We start from the raw sequence: 14,816 nt of genomic DNA on the forward strand, positions 1-14,816 counted from the left end.
TTTGTTGTCAGACCTACTTACCATGCTGACTGCGAAATTATCTCAGAAACTGAGTGGAGGAATTTTTTGAATAGGTTTTTTCTACGTAAGGCAAGAAAGCCGATCTTAATGCTAAAGGTGGCCTTTCTTGCAAATGATGTTCCAAAGTCAATCTCATAGTAAATCAAAGTGCTGGGCAATTTATCCAAATATTCTTACAAGACCCAAATTAACATAATTGTTTTTTAATGCCATGATTTCGACAATAGATATTTCCCAGGAGTGTTTCATGAAGTTTGCGATAATGCTAGCTGTCGTCTGATTAGTAAAAATGCTATTAAGTCAAATACCGACCCAGAAACAGGAATAGAGAAAAGGGTGTAATCTTCATCAATATCGCCGCAGTTAAAAAGAAATAACGCTGGCTAATAGCCCACACCGGAATCGTAGCTAATACGGAGAAGTAAGACCCAGGATTTCATTTCAGGATTAACCGTTAGCGTTATATATATATATATATATATATATATATATATATGTAGGATAAAAATGTACCGCAGTTTGTTTTAGTATTTGGTTAATGTCTAAACAAAAAAAAAAAAAAAAGTTAATTTAGATTATATTAACACACCATTCGCTTACGGACAGTCCTTACTCGCATGTTCCTATATGTTACCTATTGATTGTATCATGCCTTCGAATAGACAACAGGTGAGCTCCCCATTGCCGCCTTAGTGCTTTTTATTCGACCTGCCTACAGTTACGATAGAAGTATTCAAAACACCTCGATCAGCTCTATCTACCAAGGTCCACTCAGAGTAAATCTGTCGCAGATACTCCAAGCACCTGTTACACTTCAGCTCTTCGAAATTGTCGAAATCTCTGATATTTGCCTGGGTTTGGCAGGAAGTGGGAACTGGATGAAACCACAAATACTTGCTGCAATCCATCTTAATGGTTCATAAAAAATGCAAGATTATCTCCAAGAGTTAGGAAAGCTTTTATTACTTTAAGGCTGTGGTTTCTGTTGTTTTTATGCTTGCTAGAAAGAAACAAACAAACGCCGCAAGACTTTCAGCAGGCACGATCAACCTATCTTTTAGTAGAGCCTTCTCCCGTTTAGATGGGACCAAATAGTAAGTGGCGGAAACGCTGTGCCATGCGACGGCAGCGCACGACCCTTAACTTAAACGTTTCAGACGCCATGTTTTTATGATGAAAATACAGATTCTATTTCGTTCAGTAGAGAGAAGGAACGCAGAAGATGGCTGTAACAAGATAAGTTGAAGTATAATAGCACCTGTGGGATTGTTCGTGCGCTTTCATGAAGTCCACTGGGTGTACAGCCATTTTATAAGACATAGAATAATTCAAATTACTCCTTTAATGTGTATCCGGCCTTATGTATCGTAAATGCCGTTTTGCTATGTATCTACGACAGTGGAGCTTAGACCAGTATAACCACTGGCTTCTTTAGAACAAATCTTAACTGCCTGATCGACCGCATAGGTATTTCACGAAGTGTAACACGTTTTATCCAGTCTGAAGTCGACGAAACAATAACGGTACCGGGTAGTTATTTGTCAACCTATGAGTAGTACTAGTAAGGAAGTGGCACGTGGAAGCTTTGTCGTTTCATCAATATTAAATTTGTACCATCTATTTCGAGACTATTTCGTCCGCTGCGTTTCGGATGTACCGTTCTGCACATCATAGGGCATCACGTGGCTGTCATTTCTCTGATATTCTCTCATATCTTCTTTCGAATTCGCGCGTCTGCTAATGGACAAATGCCTTGTTTGACGCGAAGCGTATTGCACGAGGCCGTGACAGAGCACCAGAGCCATGAACCGTGACGCTTTCTTGCTAGAACGCTTAGAAACTCTCAACTGTTGCTTATCGATTAGCCACTGTAAACATTGAAACCTTCCCTCTCCTAGTACCCCTACAAGCTATGGTAAATGTAACCAGCTCTTTACGTCCAAGCCGCAGCCAACAGATAGCCCAACGGCATTTTTTCGTTTTTCATAACATTGTCCCATTCTATCTGACTGTCTACTATCTTACGGGGCGCAACGCCTCCCCGAACTTAATCCCCGCACGACCTTTACTAACAGTCGATAGACAGACTACCTTTCTCATTAAGCTAGCGTCACTTCTTTTTACTCCCTCTACACCTGTTCTGAGCCTAGAACGGTGCCTCGCTAGCAATTTGCAAACCCCGGAAACAAGCCGCTTTCAACCGGCCCGACAGATAAGTTCAAGCACTACGTTAGCTCTGAAGGGAGCATAGAGAAATCCCCAGGGATTAAGAAGCAGGGACACTGAACTGCAGGGGTGGTGAATTAAGGCAACCTCTGTACGCTTCACTGTACCTTCACCGCCGCACGATAAAATCCAGGACAGTTTTCCTTTACGTATCTGGTTTTATAGATTGCTTCTTTTCTGCTACTGTTTATGTTGCTGGTGTAGGAACCTGCAAGGCTTTGCTCTGGCATCATTTACGCGGCCCATCTGCTTCCTGCCTTAGTCGCGGTCAAACAGCCAATCTAATCGCCTGATAAGCGGTTGCCTTGCTGGCCAGTGACGGCTGCAGGTGACAGTGCTACTGTAAAGAAAGAAATTCTACAAAAAGGAAAATGCGGAGGGGCATAGCAGATAGTTGACCCTCGTCGAACTGTCCGACAAGGCCGGCATGGCAACGACGTCCCGCCCGAATGAGGATAGATACTACCTTACTACTACAGATTACCGGTTAGGAAGCCGGTAGAAAATAACATCCCTGTAAATACTTGAAGTTCGAAACATTCGTTTTTAAGACTTGCGGAGTTAAATTACCGACAACAATTTGTTCTTGATACTCTAAATCGATGCTGGTTATTGAAGTTAAGATAACGCTAGACGTTAATAATGATTTTGGCAAAATACCAAAAAAAGAAACAGTTATATTCACTGTCGATGACTCTTGAATAAGTGTACATGAAATGCATGAAAAAACAGCTTATCAGGTCTTGTTAATTAGACATATATTTTTTTTTTTGTGAAAATGATGAAAGTTACTTTGTGTTTTCGTTTTTTTTTTTATCTGATAGACGTAACTATACTTAGCCTGTAAGATTTAGCTCATTTGAATTCACATAGGTCTCCATTAGCGCTATGCCTTCGGAATCGCCAGCAACTCATATGGCAGATCATACCCATGACCAAGTAGCAACTCAAGGACGCACCTATGTCTAATATTAGGCCTTTTTTTAAGACCGAAACTGTCTGATATACCTGGACTGTCTTAATCGTTTCTAGTGATTAATGCAGGTCATGACACTGATGAGCATGTGCATTTCGTGAAATCAATGATAGCTGGTCATGAGTTGTCCATCTGGAGGACGCAGACGAGGTACCCGGAATTGTAGGCTTCCGTTGCGCACAGGATGCATACAAATGCAATCTTCATGTCGTAAACTTTTTAACAAAATAAATCACGATTACTGTTATTAAAGTACGCAATACGAAAACATAACAAATGACTTAAACATTAGTATGTTTTTGTGTTTATATCAAATAGTATTTTTGCACGGATTACGATTGGGTACCAAGGTGTTAATCCGAGATTTTTATTTCCGAAAGATTATATTTATATACATAAATATAATAAATTAGTATTTGCAAATCGAAATGAGCTGAAGTGCCTATAAATACTTTAATACGCATCGCACCAACTGATTCACTTTAGCGAAGGTATTAGGCCACTGAATATATTTTGTTTGAGCCCTCGATTCTTCGAAGTTTCTTTACAACAATGATACCACCAATGTCATTAACCCAGATTAGCCCTGGTCCACATTATAGTCCTGTAACTAACCTTTTGTGAAAATCGCTTGTTTCACGACCCGCTTATCAATCTCGACAACCATTTATCGTGTTAGCTTTCAAGCTTTTTCATTCTTTCCCTGCAGAGGAAAAGGTTTTTCGTGATCGTGTGGCACGAAGCAACGAGCTGTGCTCGTTTCCCAACTCCTCTCGGACCTTAATTTTGAAGGAAGTTTCTACCACATAAAGAAGGGCAGACGTTGACCAAATCGAGTACATCCGTGAACAGGTTTGAAAGAAGATAATTGTGGGTTTGTGGTAGTGATGCTACGGCCGCGGCTGCTGCTGCTGCTGTTTTTCAAGTGGTGCCCCACATAACGGCCACGGTGACAACCTGAGCAAAAATTGACTTTTTGTTGTTAGCTTTTTGTTTTTCTGGAGGAATAAGGGATCTGGTAGCTTGGTTGGGTTTGGCACGGCCTGGGTGTGGCACTACCAGGAAGCTCGAGCAGGGAAGGAAACGTACTGCGCCATTAGAGCAAAACGGAAGTCGCAGAATCCGGGTGTGCGGTTCCCCAGGGCGACTTTCTAGCTCCCCTTAAAAACGCCTTGGCCTCTGCAGTGTCCGAGCAAGGCCCCTGAAGGTCCCAGGTCCATATGAGGTGGGAGACTTATTTCCGGCCCGGTCGACGCGTCTGCTGGTGACGGAAAACGCTGACGAGTTTAGGCAGACGGGCTCCAATGAGATAGAGTGCTGGTACGCGACGAGTAGGCCACTCTATGATGGCAGAAGGAGACAGAACCCCGATGCACATTATGTACAATATGCATGCTTGAACAGCCAGCTGGCTCCAGTGTGTAGACTTGTCATATATGGAGCCTCACAAAGGTATTGCAGGCGGTCTCGAACTAGGAAACGGGAGAGCTTGTGCAACAACGGATAAAAGCGCGTAACAAGGTTCGTTATTAAGTGCCGCTTATGCCTACCTAGTTATTTAGCCCGCTGTGGCACACAAACACACCTTTTCTACGGGACGGTATGATACTGGAAATTTTTTTACGGATCGGCAACCCTACCGGCTACACTAGGGCAGACCAAATTAATTAATGGATCAACAAGTTAAGGGGCAATAAATGGAAATGTTTCTTTTGCTGGATCCATCTGTCTCTTGCTGACTCCACAGTATTCTGTCAAAGTGCGTTGTATTTCGGGGCATGGGTGGTGCTCACAAAACGAATCCTGGACTCAACGTGGAGGGGTCGTAAAGAAATTTTTTTTTTGCATGTTTTCACCAGCAATTCATTGAAGCAATTACCTATCGTTCGCGACGTTAAGTAAATACTGCTTTACGTATATATATTTAGCTGATTATAGAATGTCGTGCCGATTTGTGTGCTTATTATTGCTGTTCTTATTATTACTTCTATTAATAATGTGTCGGGTGTAACTCAGAAGTAGTACGCGTGACATTACAAGGAGGCTTATTCAAGCTTTCCCGACAATGAACTAAACATTTTTTAGCTTTTGTTTAATTAATATAAAAAATATTTACAACACAACGAACTATATGTATTCGCAATAAAAAAAAAACAACAATACAAACTTTTTGTGATCGTCAGTCCTTCGTGAGCGTTTTTACAAAATATATATACGACAACTAAACAAAATGTATGACCCACAATTCCCATATTGTGTGTCCATGAGGCGAGGCCAACCAAATGAGGTAATAATACTAAATATGATTAGTTTCATATTCATATTTAAGGCACTCAATGAAACTGTATTAAAAGTAATTATAAGCATTATTTTTACTATATATACATAATTATAAAATAATTATAAATATTATGAGCAGATGAACCCGCGAGCTTTTCCCGTGTCTGTTTTGCCGCCGATTTATCTGCCCTGTTAATTTTACACCCCACCTAACAGACTATAATCGATTATACTATTGCAGTTACCCTTATTTTTTTTTATGATAAACACATCTTTTGATATTTTGGCATTTTTGACCTGACGACTGATCAACTTTTTGATTCAGCCCATCGAGAAACGTTTTCCCTATGTAGGGTGCCAGTGCCGCCCAGGCAAACAAGCTACTACAATCAGTTCTGGTCTCTCTCACGCTGAAGTATTAATCTGAATTGTAAAAGATACACGATTCTATGTGCGGCTCCGCTCCAATGATCTGCCAAAAATCAGCCCGATCTGATTAAGGAGTCGACTAAACGGACACAGAATTCAGGTGGTATATAGATAAGTGTGAACAACATACACAGTTATATATTTAATCAATTTATATGCATACCCGTATCCGGAGTGGGATATGCAACTTTGGACAAATTGATAAAAGCTATTCTCGAACTAAATAAGAACTATTATGAAAAATCCAAGTTACTGACTTGCGTCTTAAGTTAAAGCCGTAATCGGTGTGAATGGATGAATAAATATGACCGTTAGGAATGGCATTTTTAACAAATATAGCAAAAGTTCGTTGAGATATCTTTCTTTGAAATAATTCATAAGAAAAAATCCAGATTTAGTTTAGATCCATTAACTTGTTCCCCGTCATTTTATTCCCAAGATATGGTTTTTACCCATAAGCGTTACAAGTAGCAATAACAAGCTCCCAGCAGCTGGTTGTACATCAGCGCTTAGCAGCCGTATAATACTGCGGATTCAGGACGACGTCTTTTTTTACCTTTTTGAGTCCCACGGTTGGTTAACTCTTTCAAGTCTTGAAACTTCATTGCTCGTGAAGTCTATCCAGGCAGTGCAGTTTTGTTTTATTGTGGTATAAACTTCCCCAAAACTCAGTACACCTAGTCACTGACAAAAGGACGTCCATCTGAATTTAGTGAGAAAGTTCTATCTGGATTGAGTGTTGTCTGCGTAGTCCTGAAGCAGTTAGATACATCGAGCATTATTCAAGACAAATGTCATATCAATTTTGTTTCGCAGCAGATGGTATAAATAACAATCGTTTATATTCCACGTAATTGGCATAGAAGTGTATATATTCCATTTATATAGCGTCGTTTAATGTTACACTGATATCAAAAATAATATAAAACTCCCACGTCTCGCTAGCGTACTATGTGTAATGCTTTATGCAAATAAAAGCACGTTTGGTACGATCGAAGCCTTACAAAAATAGTGGATCTCTGACAAGTTATGAAGGAGGCGTTTCCAGCAGTGCCCTTGCACCTCGAATATGGTTTTGTGTCAGTAAAGTTTGCTGTGTACGAAATTCTTTACTATGTTGTCTGGAATTATTATTCAAGTCCTTATTAGGCGGTAATCTATTATAATCACACTGCATGTAACTGCTAGACCGAGTAAAAAGCGCTTTCTGCGAAAAGTTCCTAAACTACCCATGCACCCAGCCATATTTTTCAGGCATAGCGGTTCAACAATACTTCTCTTAGTTACTCTACGCTAAATTTTAAACTGTATTATCCTTATTAAAAACTTGTTAATTCATCTATCAGACTCGTTCCGTAAACACGTGGTGATATAAAACCACTATCAATTTCTTGATTATTACGTAACGTTGTTTTATTCAAGTCTACTGAGACTACTGAGAACAGCGGGTAGGAACCTCAATCTCACGGTGAACGAGATGGGAGCTACCCAAACGGGCGATAGTAGTAGGAAGATTGAAGGCAACTTTCCGGACCTGTACCTCATGCTGAAACTCGATGGTACGCTGACTGTTGGCCTGAAGGCAGGCAAAGGCAACGGACTGCTTTTCACTGCTAACTTGGTGGAGACTCTGTTTGCAGGTGGAGATGGGTTTAAGGGAGAAGCAGATCTTGCTGGCAAGAGAGATCATCTTGGTCTCTAGGGCGATGGAGTTCATGCTCCTGACGGCGGACCCAACGCTGCTCGAACATAAGAGCATCCTGTTGCTGAATAATCTGCTTCTCTTGGTATTTCTTAGAAATATCGATCTGAAGGGCGCCACGGGGATAGATACCTTCAGGGCAGGACCATTCACCCGCTATTTGCTTGTGCTCTCCGCTAGTGAGATCGAAGGCTCGGACGAAGTGTTCTTCGCGCTTAAAGTTGCATCCGCGGGGACCAGTAAGTTCGCCAGTGTGCTTGTTGACCCTTCTGCTGATGGTTGGCGACCTTAATCTTGAAGTCCTTGCCGTCGTAGACAATGCGCAGACGTTTGTCGTGGACCCTGATAACAAGGGTGTCCTGGCCCGTTTCGTGCTCCTCGACGTGGAAGGTGATCATGTGTTTACTCTTGTCAGCGTACTGGCGAACATGGGCCTCTGTGGTGGAAACGTTAATGTCGGTTTGATTGACGCGGACCTTGAACTGGCCCCGCTAGACAGAAGGAGTGAGCTTAAGAAGCGTAATGTCGCGAAGAAGAACCTCGATCTCAGTCTCAGAATTCTCACCATCGTCTTTTTCCGACTAACAATAGTGGACGCGGAGTTCTTGTTGTTGTCGCGGGCAATGACATATTTCTCACCCTGCTTCATTTCGCTGAGGTTAATAGTTACGTTGTCGAAAGTATGAAGCTTCTGGCCATTGTAGACACAGATGGCTGTAAAAGAAAGCGAGAAAATAAAAGAGAAGCAAAATTGGTCAAGTGAGTGAGGTGGAAAAGTTCGAAGCTTGGAATTTCCACAGGTATCAGATTTAATATTACTCATAAGTAACATCAATATTAAGGAAGACCCATCTACCAACTTATAGATACTAGTACAGTCATGCCAAATAAATATAATTTAAAACTCTTGCACACTTACGCTCGGAGCAGTCGTTTTTGAAGAAAAAATCAACTTGCTCTTTAATGGACCACATGGTGTTAGGGCGGAAAGCTATAGGGAAAGTGATGCGCTCGAAGCGAAGCTCTTCATAGTCGGAGGTACGGATGGTAAAACTGGTTCTACGCATATGGGAATAACTTTCAGAGTAGACAAGGACACCCTGGAGCCTATTCTCTTGAGTATTGATCTTCTCAGGCTCATACGTGGCGTGAAGGTTCCTGTAAAAGCGGACCTTTAGAGCTTCGCGTGCTTTGTCAAAAACGTTAGCAAGACCCCCATGAACTACCTGGGGAAGCTAAATGTCAAAGTGGACCTGATTTAGAGCAGCCTTGTGATACCGGGCGATCTCGCAGGCGTTGGACATTTCCGACATCTGCTTTATTTTGTCCTCTTCGCACTGGCGGTAGAACCAGGGTTTCTGTTGGATGGAAAGCTTCATGAGGTACTTCTGCTCTTCGGACTTGGTCATTTTGACCTTGCCAGTGTACTGCTGCTTGCCAGTTAACTGAGTCGCCAGTTTAGCGATGAAGCCGAGAACACAACGCTGTTCCTGCTCGCGGACTTCAGTTCTGAAGGGCTGGGGACCCTTGGTGAAAGCGGCGATGACTTGAGTTTCAAAATTAATGGGCGTGTCTTCGACGTTCATCTTAATCTCACTGAACTTAGCCTGCTTGGACAGAGTGGAGCCAGCGATGATGTGACCGGAAACAGCGAATTGCTGCTTCTCCTAACCATTAGCGACGATGACGTACTCAAGGGAGCGAACCTGAGTGCTGTTTTTGTTCATCTTCTGATGCTGCTCATCATCGATCTGGGACCAATATTTTTCGGTCTGCTTGACGATGCGCTCAGTGACCTGCTGGAGCTTTTCAGTCTTAGGCTTGCGGCCGGTGATCTTCTCATATTACTAATCGTAAGCCACCATACGCATGTATTCGGGAAAAGTCTGCTCTCTAGCGAGCTGCTCCTCAGAGCGATGCTCCTGTGTCTGAATGCGGTTTTTAAGGAGGTTACCGATGCGGAAAAACATCTTAATTTCCTCAACGACCTTCTCGCAATTCTGCTCAAAATGAGCAACCCAGGTGCGGGGAACAAACCATTCATTAACGATTCTTTTAACGAGGGCGGCCATAACATCAGTCTCACCACCGGTGATGCAGGCGCGGAGAAAGTTGACAAAATGGTTCTCCCTCATGGATATTCCCCGAACATGAAGGGGCATGCCCAATGTCTGGTTAAAGATGTGATCGTAGACGAACGGCTTCTGCTGAGTTTTGATAGTGGTGAACTGCTCGAAAAGTGGCGTCTTAACAGGGCGGATAAGGAGAGCCTCAGTTTTGAAGGTTATAGCACGAGTTTTATGGAAGAAGACATTCCTGAGACGGGGACGTACCGTGATACCAACAGTACTTGTCTGATGAGTGTATTGGACAACGGCGTCTATGGGCAGGTTGAAATAGGTCTGCTCAACAGCACGGACCCCGTAAGCGAAACGGATCTGTTGGAAAGGGTTGATAGTTGAGGCATTATGGACAGAGGTGTGGTAGATTTTGGGTTGGATAAGACCAGAGAAAGCAGCGATAGAAGGGTACATTCTAGGCTCGCCTTTCTCGACGTCGAAACGGGTCTGAAGATTTTTGGGAGAAACAAAGACAACAATTGGTTCGCGGTTGGAAAGGATGATGGGAAGGCCGTTAACACTGGGGGAAACTCGGACGTAAGTGCGGGACATAACAATGCAGACATAACGGAAAATCTTATCGGCATCCTGCTCGCGGATCATGTTGATGGCGTGCTCACCGGCATACTTGGCGACATTACTAATGTACCCATTGTCGATAGGAAGGTAGAACCCGTTGCCGAAGATGTTGCCGAAAGCAACAGTGCGGAATTGCTCGTTTTCTTTTTCAGTGTTAAATTGCATGGTCTGCTCGATGAGCTCAGTCATCTGTTTAATAGACCAGTCAACAGAATAGACGCGAGCGTCACGGTGATGATGCTGCATGATGCTCTCAACGATCTTCTTCATGCCCACCCTTAAGAAGGATGAAATTGTCGAGGTTTTTGATGCCCTTGGAAATAAAACCGAAATAAGCAAGGGTGGAGGCGAAGGGACCCTTGTTGATAGTAAGGACACTATAGAAAAAGCGGGGAACAGCAGAAACGTTAGACTGAGTAAGCTTCCATTGAACCTTAACACCAAACTGGGCAAGAGGAGAGTAGTAGGTGTAAATACCCATTTTGGAGCGGTGTCCACCAAAAGTGTATCGGGGAAGAGCGCTAAGGACGTTCTGGATACGTCGGGCATACTGCCTCATGCAGCGCAGGGTGGAGTTCGCAAGGGAGTGAAGGGCGGAATAAACGTGAGAAGCAACTTCGTAATCCTTCTCGTGGCCGACCTCAATGACCATATGACCGACAGTAGCTTCAGTGGGTTGGGTGGCAAGAAGGACAGAAAGGGCTGCGATACGGATCTCGTAATCTTCTTCCTGGTTGAAGTAGATCCCCTGAACGATGGGCTGAGTAGCGGCGCCGTGCTTCTAGGTGGCGTAGTGAAGAGACTAGATGGCAACTTGATGGACGAGCTGCTTGTACTCGGAAATATCCTCGTCTTGTTCACCCCTGATTGTCTTCTCAAGTTGGACCTCAATTTCCTTCTCGCCGTAGATATAAGGGACAAGAGTCTTGATCGACTCACAGTGAGACAGACGACCAAGAGTCTGGATGTAGACTATTTGCTGGGCGTATTCCTGAGTGCCCTAAAGCTGGCCGCGGAGGGTGTCGACAAGCTGCTTGTACTCCTCCTCACCGCAGTACTCAGAATACTCTTTGCCAGCACCAATATAGTTCTGCTGCTGCTCCATTTGCCATTGACGGCTTTGGAGGTTGGCGCAGCTGCCACTAACGACCTCCCCAAAAGCAATGCAGGCAGTAGTGAAGACGGTACGCTGCTTTTGGAATCTCTGGTCGGTGCATGATTTTAGTGGTAGGTCTGACAATGTTCTTTTAACGAGCCTCAAAAGTGTGGGCAGTCTCCACAGTCGACAATATTTGCTGCTGGATGAGGCCGACGAGAAACTCGGCGCCATCATTAGAGCCGGAAAGACCAATGACGTCGATGAAGACCTTGCGCTGAACCTGCTCGAGCTCGGAACTTCTGTTGCCGACGGCAGGTTAGCCAAGAACCCCCCAAAGGGCCTGAAGTCCTGGCTTATCAAGTTGACTAAGAGCCATGATGAGCTGAACGATCTTGTCACTAGTCTGTCCCCTAAGCTCGATGTTATCCGAAACGATAATCTCAGACAGGGCCTTAGTCATGTGGATTATGTGTTCCTTAAGCAAATAACCGCTCTTGACCTTGTTGTATAGACTAAGGTATTTGAGATCAAATTTGTGGCCCTCAGGGAAGTGGTAGGTACTATCATTGTAATGCTTTGTAGCTTCTTGCTCCAATCAGCTCTGAGAAATGGGCCACTACTTAACAAGACTGAGCTTGACAACGGATATAGTCTTAGTTTGTTGGCGACAGAAGAAGAGGAAAAATCTTCCTGTCGAGAGCGTGAGTCTTCTCGATAACGGTGTACTTGCCGCCCTAAATGACACTCATGTTATAGCCATACGTCCTATAAGCTTGAACGAGATCCTTCTTAGGCTGAAATGCGACAGGGAAACCCTCAGGAATGGGCACCTACCAGGCGAAGTTCTCAGGTTGCATGTTGGAGTTGACTTGTTCGAGTTTATGGGTGCGGCAAATATTCTGACAACCATGCTGATCATGACCGTTCTGGAAGAAGCGGCCATCACGACCGATCTGGTTCATGTAGTTCCTGCTCTTAGTCATGTTAAGCTGATCGCGTTGATCGTAGCCAGACAGAACCTCGTAAGTGGTCTCAAAGTTACCATTGATTCCCTGCTGGTGGCGCTGGTAGACGATTGGTTGGCCGCCCTCACTTCCGTATCCACTGTGATTACCCTGCTCATCCTAGTACATGAATGGGTGCTTTTCATCCTAGTGCTCAGGCTTGGCTACAGTGCAGCAATGCCACGATAAATGTTAATGATCTCCTCAGGCATGCTCTGGGGCGCCCTCAGCACCTGCGCGACGTTGTCCTGATACTTAATGAAAACCGGACCGTACTTCTCAAAGATCTCCTCAGTACTATAATGGACATCCTCGACGTGATGGTTTTCAATGTCCTCCACCTCCTTTTCGAAGGACCCAGACGTAATGTGGCTTAGAAGGAAGCCAAAAGTCTTGTCTTTACTTTGCTCCTTGTGGACCTGAACGGTAAGGACACCGTGTTTCTCAAGGCCAGCATACCGGGAAGACTGATGGGCAAGGCCGGTAGCGACCATAGAATGATAGTTATAGAGGTACTGGAGCTCGCGTGGTAAGATTTTAAATATCGCTCTCTTATACGAACTATATGTAGTTGAACAGAACGATGTTATAAAATACTCTGGCAAATGACGAGCGTTAAATACGGGCTACTTACCATCGGGGATGCCGTGGAGTCCAGCATGATGGGCAGGTACGGAACACAAGGAAATGGACGTTAGGTCATGGCATTAAATGTTAGCTTGAATATTTGCATTTGAAAGCTAAACAGCGGAAGTGATTACTTGCGTAACTAGCTAATACTGTTTCTGGACATAAAATGTATAACCTGTTTTATGAGATACAAGAAAAAAATGGAGATCCAGCTTGACTGACTGAAGCCAATGTCCTATCTGTTTTGATGTTAGATAGTTCGGGCTGATAGACTATCTCTTATGGAGTCGCTCGCCTTTGAGGTAAAAACTCAGAAATATTTTGTGATAAGACGTATTCATATCACCGATCCACCCGTTACATCGCAATACTCTGGTTAACCTCGCATTATTCTTTAGTCCATCACACCGTATTTCAGGACTCAAGCTGGTCAACTAGTTACATTTGCTTCAAGCGTACTAAAAGAGTTACGAATAGGAATGAAATAAACAGAAACCATAACTCAGGCTCTGGGGGTCAAATCTCCGATATGACATGCCACTCACCGGCGGCTCAAAAGCAAACCAAATCTCATGTTGAACTGTGTAATCTACGTCGGGGCGTAGAATACACCTATGGCGATCTTATACCACTGGCGGCCTTTTATACTTGACGCTGCGACTCTCCGCAAGATCCCGCTGTCCTAGACAACGTATCATGGACTTTCCGTATGCTTGATGGCAAACGCTGATAATGCGTTCTTATATCGCCAATGACAATTGCAGCTCCGCTATTAACACTAGTAGGATGTCTTAATAGGACGCATCGATAGGCCAATAAAGGTCATGTGATTGATCTCATACCAGACCCATTCGACATGACCGTGTTGATCTAACAAAAGCATACGTTCATAAGATGGGTAAAGCTTTATTACTGTTCCACAAATTCTAGTGGTACAATTCGATTGAAAATAATGGCAGTCATTATTTTAAAGCATAATAAGAAACGCGTTCACACCTGGGTATTCTAGGACCCCGGTTCGGCCTATCAGTCACACCTCAGCTCTCTATCAATGCAATCTAACACCGTCGGTGTTAGATTGCATTGAACAAAATTTTACACGTGTGAATGGCAAAACGTGTCCGAAAATCACGAATATCTCTAGCCACATACGAAAAGAATAATGCTAAAAATTTTTTTATTGATATCCAATAATAATAATAATAAAAAGTAATAACGAATCTAAAGTATTTTCCGGTTATATTAACTAGATTAAAAGCATCGAGCTTTCTACAGTTGTCAAATTTTTGAGTCAAATAAATTCTGAGTCCAATGTTACCACAAAAGGTAACACAAAAAGTCCACTAAGGCCTTGTCCTATCTTGCACTTACTCCAGCCAATGGACACGTTGAGGTTTTAACACTTGAAGCTCTCTGTAAGAGTAATTTGTGGTTCATAGGAATTTGCCGTCTCGTTCCTAATCTTATGAGGGCTTAACTTCGATTTATGCCTTAAACCTAAACAGATTTTTTTTTTTAACCCTAAGGCTGGAATTTCGTAGAGCATTGTTGTCTTTAACATAGTGCAGTCTCTTAGTGCGTGCAGCAGGGGGGGGGGGGGGGTTGAAACGGTGGATACTATATACGGGTATGTAGCATAATGAATAGAGCCTGTTTAAGGCCGTTGTTCCTCATGAAACACGTTAACCCGTTATGTAACCCATTGCGGAAAACTGCGACATCTATGTCGCAGTCTACATATATATATATA

The 14,816-nt window shown here is 43.3% G+C and overlaps 2 protein-coding genes across 2 annotated transcripts; both read right to left on the reverse strand.

Moving 5' to 3' along the window:
- Positions 1 to 6,325: 6,325 nt before the first annotated feature.
- Positions 6,326 to 13,097, reverse strand: LOC147752496 (uncharacterized). Its single transcript, XM_086971422.1, is given in 8 exon segments — positions 6,326 to 7,790; positions 8,888 to 9,301; positions 9,497 to 10,710; positions 10,811 to 11,333; positions 11,614 to 11,944; positions 12,267 to 12,556; positions 12,670 to 12,903; positions 13,071 to 13,097. Coding segments are annotated over 8 exon segments (3,459 nt in total). The 3' UTR covers positions 6,326 to 7,364.
- On the reverse strand, positions 7,789 to 13,533 carry LOC111267739 (uncharacterized). Its single transcript, XM_086971420.1, has 3 exons — positions 13,071 to 13,533; positions 8,554 to 8,792; positions 7,789 to 8,348 (listed from the first exon to the last, which is right to left on the reverse strand). The coding sequence occupies exons 2-3, from the start codon at positions 8,699 to 8,701 to the stop codon at positions 8,029 to 8,031; spliced, it is 468 nt and encodes a 155-aa protein (XP_086827546.1). The 5' UTR covers positions 8,702 to 8,792; positions 13,071 to 13,533; the 3' UTR covers positions 7,789 to 8,028.
- Positions 13,534 to 14,816: the final 1,283 nt, after the last annotated feature.

Source organism: Varroa jacobsoni, unplaced genomic scaffold (assembly GCF_002532875.2).
Source record: "Varroa jacobsoni isolate VJ856 unplaced genomic scaffold, vjacob_1.0 scaffold_1214, whole genome shotgun sequence".
NCBI classification, from domain to species: Eukaryota; Metazoa; Arthropoda; class Arachnida; order Mesostigmata; family Varroidae; genus Varroa; species Varroa jacobsoni.

Bases quoted from the DNA above. Each gene is read 5' to 3' on its own strand.
- LOC111267739 (XM_086971420.1), bottom strand. From the start codon at position 8,701: ATGCGTAGAACCAGTTTTACCATCCGTACCTCCGACTATGAAGAGCTT. The intron at 8,349-8,553 runs GTAAGTGTGCAA...TTTCTTTTACAG, and splicing joins CAAAAACGACTGCTCCGAGC to CCATCTGTGTCTACAATGGC.